Source organism: Cynocephalus volans, chromosome 11 (assembly GCF_027409185.1).
Source record: "Cynocephalus volans isolate mCynVol1 chromosome 11, mCynVol1.pri, whole genome shotgun sequence".
NCBI classification, from domain to species: Eukaryota; Metazoa; Chordata; class Mammalia; order Dermoptera; family Cynocephalidae; genus Cynocephalus; species Cynocephalus volans.
In genome coordinates, this window is record NC_084470.1 from 61,880,369 (window position 1) to 61,896,230 (window position 15,862).

Here is a 15,862-nt window from a genome sequence, read left to right on the forward strand (position 1 = left end):
GAGTGAAAAGCAAGGCGTCTTGGGACCACTTCCTCCAGAGAGGGAGCTGCAATCTTAGGGCTCCAGGCAGCAAACATTTTCAAGGGGCTCCTTCACATTAAACTAAACATGACATTGAGTAATTTTGCATATACTACTTATCCTGATACGAGCATCACATATTGCAGTTATTGATATTCAACTCCATACCCCACAGGTATGTACAATCAACTATGTTACAATTAAAAAAATACAATTTTTAAAAAATTTTAAAATAAATAAATAAATGTGGTCCTGGCAGTCAGATCTTAAGCATACTCTTTTGCGGGCCCTGCCCGCTGGGGACCTCCCACTATCAGGTGAAGAGCCTCCTGGTGCAAACAGCAAGGTGGAGGGAAGAACCGCATAATCCCTGGGGCTCGGGCACAGATCTGATTCCCAGAGTTGAATCCCTTTATTTATTTACCCAAATACTACAATACAAACCCCCGGCCTGCCACCCCCAAATTGACCGAGCTCCTGATTCTTATTCCCCTGATCACGGTGGCATTCTCTGCGTGATTAGCTTCTGGATCTCCAGACACTGCTTCAGCTTGTCTTCTGTCAGTGTCAACCGCTGCTCCAGGATGGAGACTGTCTGCAAAATAAATGATGGTCAGGCTCAGAGGATGGAGGGGCCACTGGGCTGTCCAAGGCATCCCCACAGCCAGTCCCCACTCAGCTGCCTCAGCCCACTGCCCAAATGCCAGGTGCCAGCTTTTCCTGCCCAGGGGTTCTGCCTGGCCCCTTGTCTCTGGTGGCTGTTGGAACAGCTCTTGCCTTCATTTCCAATCCTCCTGGCTCTGGATGGTTCACCTCTGATGTTTGTGGACAGGGGGAGGACACAGTGAGGGAAAGCAGACCTCAGGTCCCACAGCCCTTGGTCAATCCCCAAGACAACCAAGGGGTCAGGAATCCACCCCAGTGGTCTGGCATTTAGATTGGGGTTCTGGAGCAGAACCAGCTTCCTTGTTTGGGCCAGGCTCTGTCCATAAACAATCAGAGACCATCAACCATCTCCATTCCAGAGGTGAGAAAACTGTACTCACAAATGAAGGTACTCCACTTGGGTGCTGCTCACGGCTCAGGCCTTTCCCCTCTATACCTGGAGAGGCTTCGCCACCCAGCCTGCCAAATCCCTGAGCTACTAGGGCTGCATGTGTTTCATGGGCCAGGGCATCTTGCAGACACGGTTCCCAGCCAGGCTGTGAAAAGCTGCTCAACTCCTCTGGCTTTGGACAGTGTCAGCAGAGGGGCAGTGGTGTCAGGAAGCCCATGCTCTCTGTAGGGTACGGGTCCACAATGGGACCACCCCTCCCATCACATGCTTAGGTGGCCCCACACTGGCCATGACGGTTCTACTCGTCATCTCATGTCCCTCATCAAGGGTTGGCTAAGTGTCTATTGCACGCCAGGCCCACACCAGCCACAGAACAGGTCCATGGTTAACGTGGCAGGCTTGATTCCTACGGGAATAGGAAGGGTCAGATTAATTTCCCCCATGGATTTTCCCAAGAGGTTTCATCTTCCCTATGGCTCCTTGAAGGCTCTGGGGCCTTGGTCCAGTAGAAAGGAAACTTTCCTTTCATACGTTTAAAAAAACATTGAAATATTTTGGGAGGGAGTTTCCCCTCTAAGGCTGCTATAAATTCCCACGGCATCCCACATGGATGTCAGATGCCATGATGGTGCTCCGCCTGGTGGCTGGCCCCTTCTAAATGAGCTGGCTGGGGTTGTGAGGGCTCAGAACCACAGGTCACAAAACAGGGCCTGGAAAAACTGCTGCTCATGGAACACGGACTGCACCCTGAGAGACAGGGCTGAGCTGGAAGAGACCATCACATTCCCCAGTGCTGGCCAGCCAGCTGGGGAGGGGGTCTGCATCTTGTAAAAGTGGCAGCGGAAACAGCCCCCGGCTGGCCCAGAGCAGCATTCCTGGAAGTTTCCACTGGCTGCTGCGAAACTTACACAGAGCCAAAATCATTCTTCATCCAGACTTTTTCCGATGGCCCCGACTCAAGGCCACAGTGGGGGAGCTGAGCCTGCTGCTTTTCCTCTTCTGTTTTTTTAAAAACTTTTCATAGGAACCCAATTTCCAAACGTGGAGAAGGTGGCTCAGAAAACATGTGGGTGAGGTGCTGGGCCAGCAGAAACACTGGGGGCCTCCACTTAGTTCCATGGGGCCCATACTTCAGCTCAGTAGGAATGTGGCCATTAAATTTGTCGATATTAAATTCCTTTGAACAGAAAAGCATCAACTGTTTCACAACCAGCCCCCTGAATGGAGGGTGCTGGCCCAGTTGGGGGCCCTTCCTTTTGGAGGCTTAAGGGGGCACTTCCTAGCACATTATAGACAAAAAGGATTTAAGAGTTCACCAGATGGGGCCAGCCCGTGGCTCACTCGGGAGAGTGTGGTGCTGATAACACCAAGGCCATGGGTTTGGATCCCGTATAGGGATGGCTGGTTAGCTCACTGGGAGAGCGTGGTGCTGACAACACCAAGTCAAGGGTTAAGATCTCCTTACCAGTCATCTTTGGAAAAAAAAAAAAGAGTTCACCACCCTTCAAACCTGCACCTCACCTCCCCACCATTCTCCAGATCCCCCCATCCCAGCCAACCTTCTGAAGAGTCCTATCATCTCCATGTTTTGTCTGTGATTCTCCTATCCCTTCTCCCCTCAAGCCTGTTCTGTCAAGGTGCTGGGTGGCGGTCACAATCAGGTATAGGTCCACCAGGCACTTCCCAGCCACTTTGGATCACATCCAACCCCCTTTTGAGCTGGGAAGAGGAGGATGCTTTTTGGATTTCTGTATGTTAGCATGCTGTCTAGCTTTCTCTGCTTCACATGTTTTTTTTTCAGTCCTACTCCAGTAAAGCATGGAGCCTAATTTTCATAGAAAATGGCTATCCCTCATGATAAAGTAAAACCTGGAAATCCTCTTTTCAAATTTTGCTGACATGCCTTCCCCCTATAAGGGAAAGGGTTTCCCCCACGGTGGAAAGGCCCCCATCAGTGGCATCCAAGTAGCAAAGGTTAAAAATACTCAGGGCTGGGGGTGCAAATGGGCAGGAGGGCTGGTTGGCCACCTGAAGGGAGTCCTCCCACGCCACAGGCCCAGGGCAGCCAGGTCAGGCCACTGCAGTGCACCTGTGTTTTGAAGCAGCATGTGGGTATGTAGGGGACATTCCTGGCAAGAACTAGTTCAGGGCCACATTGTGTGGCCTTGTTCACAGCGTGTGAACTTTCCTTGTCGGTTCAGAGCAACAAGGGTGAGTACATCCCCACACCAGTATCAGAAGCACAGCAGAGCTCAGTAAATACATGCTGCCTCACTGTCCAGAGGCCAGAGGCCATTCCCTTCCACTGCCTGGAGCCAGAGCCACTTGCAGGGGAGCCCAGGCCACCCCTCTGACCCAACCCTCGGCAGGGCCTAGCCAAGCAGATTTCTCGCTGCTCACTTTGCCTCATGTCTTGGGTCTGGCCCTGGGAATTCTCCTCCTGCCACATAGTGCCTGTCCTCACCAGGCTTGGAGTAAAGGCCACACGTGCCCTGAAGGGTGAGGAGGAGCACTTTAAAGACAAACACTTCTAGGGCCGGCCCATGGCTCACTCAGGAGAATGCGGTGCTGATTAACACCAAGGCTGTGGGTTCAGATCCTATATAGTGATGGCTGGTTCGCTCACTGGCTGAGCGTGGTGCTGACAACACCAAGTCAAGGGTTAAGATCCCCTTACCAGTCATCTTTAAAAAAATTAAATAAAAAGAATAAAGACAAACACTTCTGCAGTCTTTCTGAGTCCATACTCCATAGCCCAGCAGCCTCAACTTTCTTTTATTCAAGAGCAAACTTTCCAATCAGCCCCTTGACCCACACTGCCTCTCACTTTTCTCTGTCCAGAGGAGGAGGGGCCAGAGATCTGGTCCCAGCCACTCAGAAAGCCCCCAAGGAGGTAGAGGCCGGGTGAGGAGGCTGGTGCCAACAAGGGAAACTGTCCTGCCTGACAAGGGTATCCATGGCCTCTGACTTTTAGGCAGGGTAAAAAGAAGCTGAAGAAAGGGTTGGAAACCCAGGGCTCTGGCTGCTGGGTGGGTCTGGCTGGGCAAAGTGGCCAGGAAAGATGGCCCAGAATCCTCCACTCTGGGGTCCAAACTCTTCCACAGGGAGGCCCCTTCTGCTGCTCTGGCAGCTGATTCCTAAGTCCTCTCGGTAATTGGGTTGTAGAGTCCAGACTCAAGAGAGACCAGAGGGAGGTCCCAGGACTAGGCTCTGCAGGGGCGAGGGGGTCACCCTGATGATTCCTGACACTCTGCTCCAAGGGCTTCTCTTGGTAGCTGACGCTCAGGGAGGGCTCACGATGTGCCAAGCACTCTGCAACAGTCCTTCAGGGTAGGAGCTTTCATCGGTTCCATTTTTTCGGATAAAGAAACTGAGACAGAGATATTAAGAAACTTGCCTAAAATCACACAGCTAATAAATGGCAAACCTGGGCTGTGAGCCCTGGTGATCTGGCTTCAGAGCGCATGCTAAAGCATTGGGAAACGTGCACCTTGGCTCTGTCCCCATCAAGCATACCTAAGGAGAGGCCTGGCCTCACTCACTTTCTCTCCATGTGCCCTGGGCTGTGCCTGAGGGCAGTTGGTCACATGGCCCTGGGAGACTGGCTTGTCCCCCATCCCCCAACTTCCAGAAGCCAGAGGAGAAACTTGTGGATCCCTTCCTCACCCAGCGATGGCTACCTTCTGTCCTGATTTAGGCGACTTGGCCTGAGCACTCTCAGAGGCAGTTCCCAAGCTAATGCAGAGTCTCTTACCTGGCTAAACATTTAGGTTTGGAATTATCACAAAAGTCATAAGAATAACTCATCTGAGCCACGAAAAGGTAATATTATAGGGGCAAAATGGACATACCAACAAGAACCTCTGAACAGATAGGTGATGAGGAACAAATACCTAATATCCTATAACCTTCATTTTGGATGCTTTCTTTCATTGGGGCACTTTGTTACTTCAGCATTAAGTGATCAGCCTGAAAACACACTGTGGAATTCCCCCGAGTTACTGCTGGCACCCCACCCCTCAAAGGCTGGGCTTGACTTTATACAAGGCACTTCCCTCCCTAGATCAGAGCAACAGGAGGCCAGAATGAGGACTCCACACTTGGGCACCATCACCCCTCACCCAACACTATCTGCCTCCCAGGGTGAAGGAGCCTTGTGCGGCAAGGTTATCAGCTCTCCAGAAGTTTTATCTTCAGTCACATCTGTCAGAAGGTCACTTGAGGGCTCATTTCTGAAACCACCTACTGCTCTGTTAACAGCAATTTCCAGGAAGCCACAACCTTTCTCATGGAAAACTGTGGCCTCCGAACCACCTGTTTGCCATCAAATGCATTCTGCTGTTTCTCTAGACCAAGGGCTAGCAAACAATAATCTGCTGCCCATTTTTATAAACGAGGTTTTATTGCCATGCTGGTTGTTTACATACCGTCTATGGCTGCTCTCAGAGGACAACAGCAGGCTTGAGTGGTTGTGACAGAGCCTCTATGGCCCACAAAGCCTAGAATATTAACTGTTTATGAAAAAGTTTGCCAATCCTTGCCCTAGACTCTTTTTACTCACTCAAATCCTCTCTGAGCACCTCCTTGTGCTGGCCTGGCCCAGGGTGGCAGTGGCGCAGGCAGACTCAGCTGGGCCCACAGGGTGTGCACTGGTTCAAGGAGGCGCAAGTGCAGTGGGCCGTGCTGCGGAAAATGGAGGGCTTGGGCCTGGTCAGAGGCCAGGGGAAGTGAGGAATGAGTAAAGGCTGAAGAGGAGTTCATCAGGCAAGGGGGCAGGAAGAGCATCGGGGCCAAAGGAACAGTGTGGATGAAGGCTCCGAGGAGGAAGGGAAGGTAATGAGCAGGAGGGATGGACCCAAGCAGGCCTGTGCGCTGAGTAAGGAGCACGGACTGGGAGGAGGCAGGAGATGGGACCAGGCCCTGCAGGCCACGCTAGGCAGCTTTATCTTCACCTTCAGAGCAGCAGGAGGGTGCTGAGGGGTTCTAGGCTGAGGGGAGATGAGGCCCTTTTGGTTGCTACATGGGGATGGTTTGGGGAGCGGCTATGTGTGGCTGTGCGAAGGTGAGGTGGGGGGCAAGTGAGAACAAGTGGGATGATGGTGGCTTGGACTGGGGGAGGGGAGCTAGGGAGGAAATTGGACAAAATCAGACAGATCCACGAGGAATGAACAAATATCACCTGGGGGTGAGTCAGATGGGGGACTGCAGAGAGGAGATGTTCCCTGAGGCAGAGAACACAGGACAGGCTGGCCCACACAGCTGGCAGCACAGTTGTTTTGTAATTCTGAGACTTTCTCTCCCTACTGAGATCCTCACTAGTGTGGGCAGATGAGGAAGGGATGAAGGAGGGAAGGAGGAGGGGAGAGCAGTGAATCGACAAGGTCCCTGAACACTGGAGAGTAGAATCCAGTGCAAGTGAGCCCAGGGCCCCTCCAAGGCTCAGGATGATGTTAGTGATGCTGCTGAAAGCCCTGGAAAGCAGCCTAGCTGTTTGGTGGGAGATCAGGGAGGGACTGCCCAACCCAGGTAACCCAACAGGGAAGAGGTTGCCGAGGTGCTGGGGACAAAATCCAAGAGCATGGCGAGAGGCCAGCTTGGCCTGGCTCTCAGTAGCCAGACAGTGGGTCCAGGAGCTCAGGCCAGGAAGTAGGGTTCCCAGCGTGACTCATCCCCTGAGCTCTCCAAGGAAAATCCTTCCAGGAGAGTCTGAACAGTGGCATTCTATTTGAATCCTAATTGTCCTGTTCAGGCGAGAGAAGACTGATCTTTCTCCTAGTGGAGCAACATTAACAGGGCAAGTGTCTTCTCTCACAGTTCAAGACGTGTAAGACGTTTTATGTAATACCCAAAGGGCCTTCTGAGCATGGTAGAAAAAGAACTGATTTTAAAGTGATAGGCTTTTATTTTTAGTCCCCTAAAAATTGTAGTGAGGCTCAAAAAAATTGCACCAAAATGCCAGTGTTTGGAGACATGTCTGGCACCTGACCCCCCTCTCCAAGTGGAAGAGGAACACAGCGCTGGGGCCATCTCAACAGACACCCCATCCACATCTCACTACCTCAGACACCTCTTTCTCTACAGACATCAAGTTATTAGGTGTCTGCTGAAGGCCTGCTATAGGCCCTGTGGGGCTCCAGGGCCCAACAGTTGGAGCCCAGCTCCCACATCATTCCCTGTGCCCATCGATGGTCCAAACTGGCCAATTCAGGTGTCCTGCATGGGTTTATGTATCTCCATTGGCCTGTGAGGTGGCAGAGGGGACAACCTTAGCTCCTCTGGCATGTGTGACGGGGACTCAGGCACCTGGGGCACCGTGAGAGGCCAGAGTGGGTTCGCAGGGTCTCTGCATAACTCCTGTGGGCTCTGCATAGGTGCAGGGAAGAGTTCTTCTCTGGGCATCGCACAGAGGAGACGAGTCCAGTGTTCCCTGAGACAATGAATCCTACTCTCAGAAGTGGTGAAACAGTAAAGGGGCAGGTAGAGCTCGCCTGGTTGCCCTCGTTCCCAGAGGAAGGATGCATTCTTTCGGGCCCAGGGGCTTTCTCCCCTCCAGTTGTGCCTGGCACTCTCCCCGGACTGTGCAGGCCCTTCCCTTGTCCCTCATCTCTCCTGCTGGCCACCTCCCTCCCAGCCTCCCCACTGCCTCAGTCTGATCTCCCCTTCTTTCAGCCCCACTGGCCTCTTTTGCTCCCTGGCCTGGTTTCCTCTTGAGGTGGCTTGTTCTGCCTTTTATCCTCAGCTCTTTTCTCCCAGTTCTCATGTCTGCTCCCTTGTCAGGCATCTTTTTCATCCCCTTTTCACTCTGTGTTTGAGGAGAAGACAAGCAGAACAGGAGCAGGGTGTGGGTCTGGCTCACAGGTCAGAGGCAGTCGTAACATGGCTCACCTGCTCTGGGGCTGATGCCAGGAGGCAGGCCTGGGAGGGAAGAGCCAGCTGTGACAAGAAAGCCTCTGTAAGGAAACACCATGGGCTGGGCCCACGAAAGTGCTTCCCAAGTAGAAGGTACTGCAGGTGCAAAGGCCCTGAGGCACACTCTTGGAACTGTCAGGAGGCCAGTGTGGTTGGCCTGGAGTGGTAGAGCAGCGAAGAGGGATATGGTGGCTATAAGCAAAGTGGAGAAGAGGCCCCAGGGCCATCAGGCAGAAAGGCAAGAGGCAGAAAGGCAAGGGACCAAGGAAGCCTCCACTCCCTGTCATGGTCTCACCAGACTTGCAAGTCTGAGCAGGCACTGCTAGGACAGACGGTGCTCCCACATGCCTGCAGCCAGTTTGCAGACTGCTGGTTCCAAAATGAACTCTGGGAGTAGAGGCTTGGCCTGGGAACTGCCCACAGCCACCTGGTCCCACAAGCAGTAAAATGGAAGGGAGTGATTGGCATTTGAGTACACAGACAAGGGCACACCCTCAGAGCCAGATCCCTTCCAGGAGCTGCTCCTTCTCCCAGAGCCACTGTTGCCACCACCTTTGCTAAGGCCTCCCTCATAAACCATGTGCAAATGTAGCAGGGAAGCTGGAGCTAGAACATCTCCAAAACCCCAAGGGGCTACAGGATACCTGGGGGCCTTCACTACCTTCCTGGGGGCATCTAACAACATCACTCACTCCCACACATTTGTCAGGCACCTACCACACACAGCAAACAAGAGACCCTGGCTCTTGGAGACTTCCAGGCTCTGATGAGGCCACAGCGCCAGTCCTGTCTGGGCTGGCTTTTGGCAAAACTGATCCACCACCAGACAGTGAATGACATTTTAGGGGGCGGAAAGAAGAACGAAGGTGACCAGCCAGCCCCTCTATCTGCGTTTCTCAGGTATTTGGCTGGAACCTTAAAAAACACTTCCACGTGTGCAGGCCTTGCTTGACGCTTCCCCTGCACACCTGCTCCCATCTAGCTCTGGGGCAGCCCTTTTCCCTGCAGTCCCATCACCCTGGCCAGCACACTCCCCATGTCCACATCCTGCTCCAAGCAGAGCCCTAGGTGGGGCACTCTTAAGTGAGTGGTATTGGTTTCTATGGTGGAGGTTCCCTCTTGGGCCTCCTCCATGAGCTGGAATATAGGTAGCATGGAGGTGGACAGGGCAGCTAGGCCAGACTGACAGATAGAGGCAGAAAGCTGATGTCCAACCACACGCCCCACCAAGCACTCTGCCTGGGCTGCGTGCACAGCAGTGTGGGGAGGTACAACTGCTTCAGGCTGGCAGTCTAGCAGGAAGGCCAGGGGACCAGGGCATTGGTATCTGATGGGGCAAGATGGGGAAACACTCAGGCTGAGAGAAGGGAGAGACAGCAGCTGGGCAAAGCCTGAGAGAGGGCAGTGGGAATGTGAGCACAGCAGGACCAGGCTGTCCCGGGCCCCATCAGCAGGGGCAGTCATGTCAGGGCTCTGCCAATGACTGTCCTCACCAGATCCAGGAAGACCACCCCTGCCCCTGCTGGGCTCCTCTCAACCCCGCCCTTATGCCTCAGCTTCCTGCTGACTCCCTTGCCCTACTCCTGGGCCACCCTTCACTCCCCCCCTCCCTCACTGATCCTGCTGCGTTCCTTTCCTATCCAAGAGCTCAGGAATAAAGGCCACACTCCTTGGCATGGCATCCATGTGGCACTCAGGTCCTGTGTTGCCCATCACTGCTCCTCTTCGTACCCAAACTTACCTTCCCAAAGCCCATTCCAGCTCTTCTCTCCCAAGAAGCCTCCTCACTCCTGCCCCAGCACTTGGGTACCTGCCGGCCTCCCCTCCCAGCATGTTGTGGCTGTAGCACAGGTGTGGACCCTTGGAAAATGCCATCAGAGGGATTCCCAGTGGGGAACCTCTGTCCTGTGTGGGAAGAGCACAGGCTCCAGATCTGTATGGCCTGGGTTTGAATCTAGGCTTGACCACTAACTTGCTGAGTGGCCTTCGGCAAGTTATTTGACTCAGGGCTGCAGTTTCCTTGCCTGTAAAATGCTTCTCTCATAGAGCCACTGTAATACTATAATATTAATGGCTAATATTTATGTAGCACTTGCTCTGTGTCAGTCTGGACACAGGGATGCACTGTCAACAACATGACTCCTCCAGTTTTTGCCCTGGCTAAGCACTGAGAGGTTGGGGGAGTTAGGCACAGTTGGGGTTCAATGAGGCCCCAAAGTGGGCAGCTTGTGGCCAGGTCAGGGAGTGTCTGAGCCATTGGGGCACGTGGTGGTTTGGCTGCTTCTTAAAGTTCTGTGACAGAAAGTTTCTTTTTAATCATTTCCAGGGTTGTTGATTTGGGCTCCCCCAGGAGGTATCCCTGGAGGGGCTGGGGCTCTTCAGCCCCCACCCTGCAACATAGGAGCCAGGTTACTCGGGAGCAGGGAGTCCCAGCTGCCCTGGGTCTCATGGAATGGGCACAGTCACCCAGCCACACCACTGAGAGCAGTTGTGCCAGCCGGAGGAAATGTCCTGGAGTTGGCCATTGGCTCAACATCCCTGGTCTCGATTGTGCTGCATGGAATTAACTTTCCTTTGGTTTCATTGCAAAGATGAAAATGTGGAATTAATCTACCCTGTAGCATGGTTTTGACTTCACTCAGATTCTAAAGATCTAAAACAGATGTAATAAAAGGGGAATCTCTTTGCTGTAGGGTCTTGTGAGCTATCAAAACAAAGCAGGGTTGCTGGGCCTGCTGCCTGCCCCAGCTCTGCCTTGACTCCTGCCAGCTCCAGCTTGTCTCTTAGTGTATGCCTCTGTGTGTTTGTGTGTGAGTGTGTGTGTGCGTGCACGCACACATGTGCTTATGCTCATGCATACACATGGCACAAATGTAGGGCCCTGCCTTGCTGATGGCGTCCCGGCCAGTCCATTGTCACATGTCAGGAGTAACGGGGGGCCAGAGGGGACAGGTCAGTTCCCTGGGGACAGGCGCTGCTGGTCTGAGCCCAGCCCTTCCCGCCACCCAAGGCTCTGCCTTCTTGCCCCAGCCACTGCCCGGTACCTAATGGTCGGCAGCACGGGGGCTTTTGAGTCAGAGGGTGCACACGCTGGCCCTTGAGCAGCCTGCTGACGTCAGTTTGAATGCCAGCATCATAAGGACAGGGGTTTTTGTCCATTCTTGCTCACTGCTGTCTCCCTGCTCCCAGACAGCACCTGGCACGCAGTAGATGCCCACTGAGTACTGTATGAACAAACACCTGGCCCCGAGCCCTGTGCGAATACAGAGGACACAGGTCCTGAGCCTGTCAGCCCAGGCCCCCAAGGCCAAAAGGCAGCATAACTCTGGGAATGAGCCCACCTGGCTGGTGAGGAACACTCACCCCAGCTTGGGCCTTGGACCTGGCTAGCTTGAAGGGATAGTTGGGGAGGGAGGGAAGGGTGGGCAGGCAGGAGGGGACAGCCCCCACCAGCTGGCCTTGGGTGGGAGGAAGTCTCCTGGCTTCAGCAGGAAGTGGGGGTGGACAGAGTGGGGGCAGGAGTCGAGGAAGCAGCCCAGTTCCTCCTCTTCCCACCTCAGGCCCAGTGTGAGGATGACTAAAAGCTCTGAGGCCTGAATTTCAGAGAGGGAGGAATGGAGATTCCCCCTCATGCTGATGTCTGATGAGCTACATGCTCGGATCACACACAGCTGACCCATAGAAAAACGAATTTCTATAGAAATTCCTCCAATGTCTCTGGGCTCAGCAACTGTCTTTTCATCACTCCTCTTCACCCCCACGGTCTGCTGCAAATGACACAAAATGGGCTTTTGGTCCCTTGAGCCCAAGGGTCTGTACTTCTGTTTCACATTCTCTCAGGGATATAGGATTTCTCTGACTTTTTCACATCTTTCCGCTCCCATCTCTACTGAGGATTAGCTCTCTTCTGGAAGTACATGAAACGCTATTTTCTTTTGGTGGATTAGCCCCTGGATTAAGGAATCTTGGCTAACTTACCTTCCTCGTGGCTTTATAGCAACTCCTTTTAAACAAATAGCCCTTCCAAATCACTGCTTCCCCCAAAAGAAGAACCTACAAAAAGTGGGTCCACTCACCGCCATTCACAGAACAAGATGCTTCTGGGACCCACAGGACGCTACTCACACCAGAAGGGAGGACCTGAGCCACAGCCCCACAGACACTGGCCTGGGTTCAAGCACATCTCTTTGTCAGCCATGTTCAGGCCACTAAGGATGCCAGGTGTCTGACAGGGCCACGGTGTAGGATGCCAGTCATGCTTGGCCATAGGCTCTGCTGTACTCTGACTCCAGGTGAGTCCACACAGGGCTAAGCATGAGACAGGGACCTTGGCCTCAGCCACCTTCTGTATTCCATTACTTCAGAGGCTGACTTTTCCAACAACTCATTTAAGGTAGTTAACTTACCAAGACCCAATAAAACATGATCACCTCAAGCCAGAGACTGCTTGGTAGCTTGTGGGAGGCCTGGAAAACTTCAGTATAGTCTGGCAAGTCAGGCTGTAGCTCCTGCCCAACAAGACCACCTCAGGGAGGATGAAGGGCACAGGCCTTCTCCTGCTCTGCCAAGTATCCACTGATCCAAGGTGGGGAAACCTGACCTCTCACCCCAGCCAGTTTTATGGAGCCACCAGCTGGGCCCAGATTAGAATGTGGGGCACAGAATTGCTCCTCAAGTGTCACGCCCTGCTAAGTTCACAGCTTCTTTCTGCGTTCTCATCTCCCCCCGGCTGTGAACTGTGGGTATGATGAGGGTCTATACCCACAGTACAGGCCTGGATCCAGACCCTCTACAGAGTGCTGTAGAGGCACTTCATTCAGATCCAGGACAGTGCCAAATAAACACAGAATCAGCTGTGACTTGCTTAAGTGCACAGCCATGCAGGCCCATTTGGGGCTGCCTGTCATAACACTCATAGGCTCACTTCTTATGTCCTGTGCTTGAGCCTTCCTTGGAGGGCCCTTGAGTCCCCAGAGGAACAAGAGCAAATCACCTGGAGTCCCCTTTTTCCCTCCTCTCAGAGTGAGCCCAAAGTCAGCCTGAATGACATGTCCTTGCGTGGGCCTCACTCCCCTTCCCAGCCTCTGTTCTCCACTCCCCTGCCTGCCAGCTCCCAACCCTCCCCCTCATCTCTAGGCCTGCTCAGAGCCTCAGAAGAAATCTCACACTACCCGACCGTGAATATTTCCAGGCCCCAGAGGTAACCACAGCCATTGCCCAGCCCATCTGGCAGGCGGGGGCCTTCAATCTGCAGCTTCTTTGGGGAGGGGCTGTTTTTTGCCACAACCCCAGATGGGATAGAAGATGGAAAACAAGAGTTTTCTGCCAGATCCCCATGGGAGCAGCCATCCAGCTCCCCATGCAATAATAAACATGAGCTTGCCCTGTTTTCAAGTGCTGCTAGCAGGCTGCATATCATGAAGGGAGGCCAGGCACTGGCCCTGAATTGGTACTTGGGGAAGACATAGCCTCCCCTGTCCCTTGCATTTGCAAAGCCAGAGGAGCCTGTGGGTAAAATGCCAAGAAAAGCAACAGGGCTGGGGAGGGGCCGAAGGCCCAGACAGATGTTCCCCAGTATCTCTGAGCTGCCTGGAGTCAGGCATCAAGTATGTTCCCAGCACACACCAGACAGTATCTTGAGTCTTTGGTTCTCCAGAAAGTAGCCTCTTAGCAGAAGGAAAACAAATCTCATATCTCCAAACTCCAAGTAGTGAGAGCTCAAGCTATCTTGAACTTGATTTTGGTTAAAAGGCAGCCCTTGAATGTCCATATAGAGGAGGATGGCTAAATCTACTATGTACCAAGTATGGGAGGTGACTAGATGTGCTGATGTGGAGAGAGCGCCCACTTTTGTAGAAACAAAAAAAGCCACCCTATGGCCCTGCCTGTGAGCGGGAGCAGTGTCAGGAGGGCTGCACATGTTCTGTAAACAGGGATCATCACAGGGGGGACTTTTACTCTATACCTTCCCAACAAATTTGGTCTGGATGTATCTGGGAAGACTGACACCCAGGGAAAATGACATAACTACTTTCATATCTGGAGTTTGTTTCCACATGCAACAGCTGGCCTGCCCGGGAAAGAAGGACACCAGAAGCCCCTGAGAGTAGTCAGGCAGCCCGACCCATATGAGGGCTCAGCATTCCCACCTTGCCCACCAGCATGGAACTCGATGCCTCACCAGAGCAGCCTGCCAAGTAGGGAACTGCTGGGAACATGGGGGGTGGGAGGAGGGCTGAGGGCAGATACAGTGTCTTGAAGCAAATGGGACATTCTTTCTAATTCCCCAAAATAAATGGGCAAAAATCTTTGGCCTTGTTGAGTTAGGTCAGCAGAGCTCCATGACCTGGACATTTAAACTCAAACACCAAAGAGACCCCCGTCAGCAGGGCTGGGTGGGCCTGCTCCCCACTGCATGCATTTTCAAGTCCTGGAGCCCAGCAGCCTCCATGAGTCATAAGAACCTGAACGTGACATCACAGCATTGCTGTGGCCAGCCTGAAGCACTGGGTGCCATAAAAAAACTGTTGGAGCAGGAATTTCATGGCTCGGTATTTTTAAAAAGCAGCAAGACATGAAACTGGAGTCAAAAATAACTCTGCTGTGGGCTTCCGAGGCAAAACCACCAAGCCGCTCATTGAGCCTGGGCCAGACCCCTCACAGCAGCCTCCACAGTTCCTGGGTCACTGTCCACATCTCCGCCCTCCACCCCATCATGTTCCACTTCCCTAAAGAAGACCTGGGGCCTCCACAACTTCCAGACACCAGCTGAGCCTCGGTTACTCATGAGGGCAGCCAAGCACTGCACAGCAGCCCTGAAAGTCCATGAAGAAAGCCAGGGCGGAGGTGAGCTCATGCAGGAGCACTATTTGTGGAGACGGCCTCTTCCTGCTCACTAAGTAGTTTTCCAGCTTCTGTGGAAAGGATCCCTAGATCACTAGGTGGCACCCCCACAGGAGCAAGAGGGGAAAGAGCACACAGGCCAGGGCCTCTGCCTGGACATCCACTGAGTGCCCATCACCAAGCAGGCTGGTCGGGGAGCCACAGGGTCCAGCCTGGAGTCCTCCAGGGGCAGCCATAATGGAGCAACCTGGTCCGGGGAGGATGCAGCAAGGCTCCATGGGAAGTCCTGGCCCCATCTGACATGCTGACCTCTGCATGGGACAGACAGACAGATGGGCAGTACCTAAAATCTCCCCCCTAGAGAAAGCCAGAAAGAGCCAAAGGCAGGTCAGAGCAGCTGGGGCTTCTGACTCCCGGTCTAGGCTTTTCTCTGGATCCCCATGGGCCTCTGAGGTTGAGCCAACTTTCTCAGATGAGAAGACTCAGGGCAGGCCCCGCAGCTGAATGACCCCGGGGCAGCCCTAGGATAGGCATGTGTTCTTCCCGGAATGGGGAGGTAGGGGATGGCACTCAGCACAGGCTCACAGCAGAATCTCTGCACCTCAAGGGACAGATGTGTGGTCTCTGAGCGAGGCACACACACAATACAAAGCACAACACGCCTGACCTCAGCCCTAGGAGAGTTCTCATACGGCTTTTGAGGAACAAAAAGTCCCCCAAAGAAAAATTTAAATTTCGTTGTTAGGAAATACATTTTCCCCAATAACCATTACAATAATTTGATTCAAAGAATAGCTGTCACAAGAACTATACATCCTTGAAGAGCTTCAATCTTGGCCCCTAATGCCCACATCTGGGTTCAAGGTTCTGTCTAAAGGGCCTCATGGCCCATACCTGATTTTCAGCAGCCCCCATGTACATCCAAGTGCCTCCATCACCTCCTGTGCCCTTCTCCTTCTTGGAGCCTGGGGAAAGATCTCTTCTTTCTCTCCCTCTCATCCTCCTGCCTAGCAGACATTAGAGCCTCACTGG

General features: G+C 53.2%; 1 protein-coding gene across 3 annotated transcripts in view; it reads right to left on the minus strand.

Annotated features, from left to right (window-relative positions):
• Positions 1 to 433: 433 nt before the first annotated feature.
• The window catches only part of POC1A (POC1 centriolar protein A), a 78,259-nt gene continuing 62,830 nt past the window's right edge, over positions 434 to 15,862 (minus strand). For all 3 annotated transcript variants that reach the window (XM_063114705.1, XM_063114706.1, XM_063114703.1), the window contains one exon: positions 434 to 616. In XM_063114705.1, the coding sequence (XP_062970775.1) occupies positions 518 to 616 (99 nt within the window). In that variant the 3' untranslated portion in view covers positions 434 to 517. The remainder of the gene's footprint in view (positions 617 to 15,862) is intronic.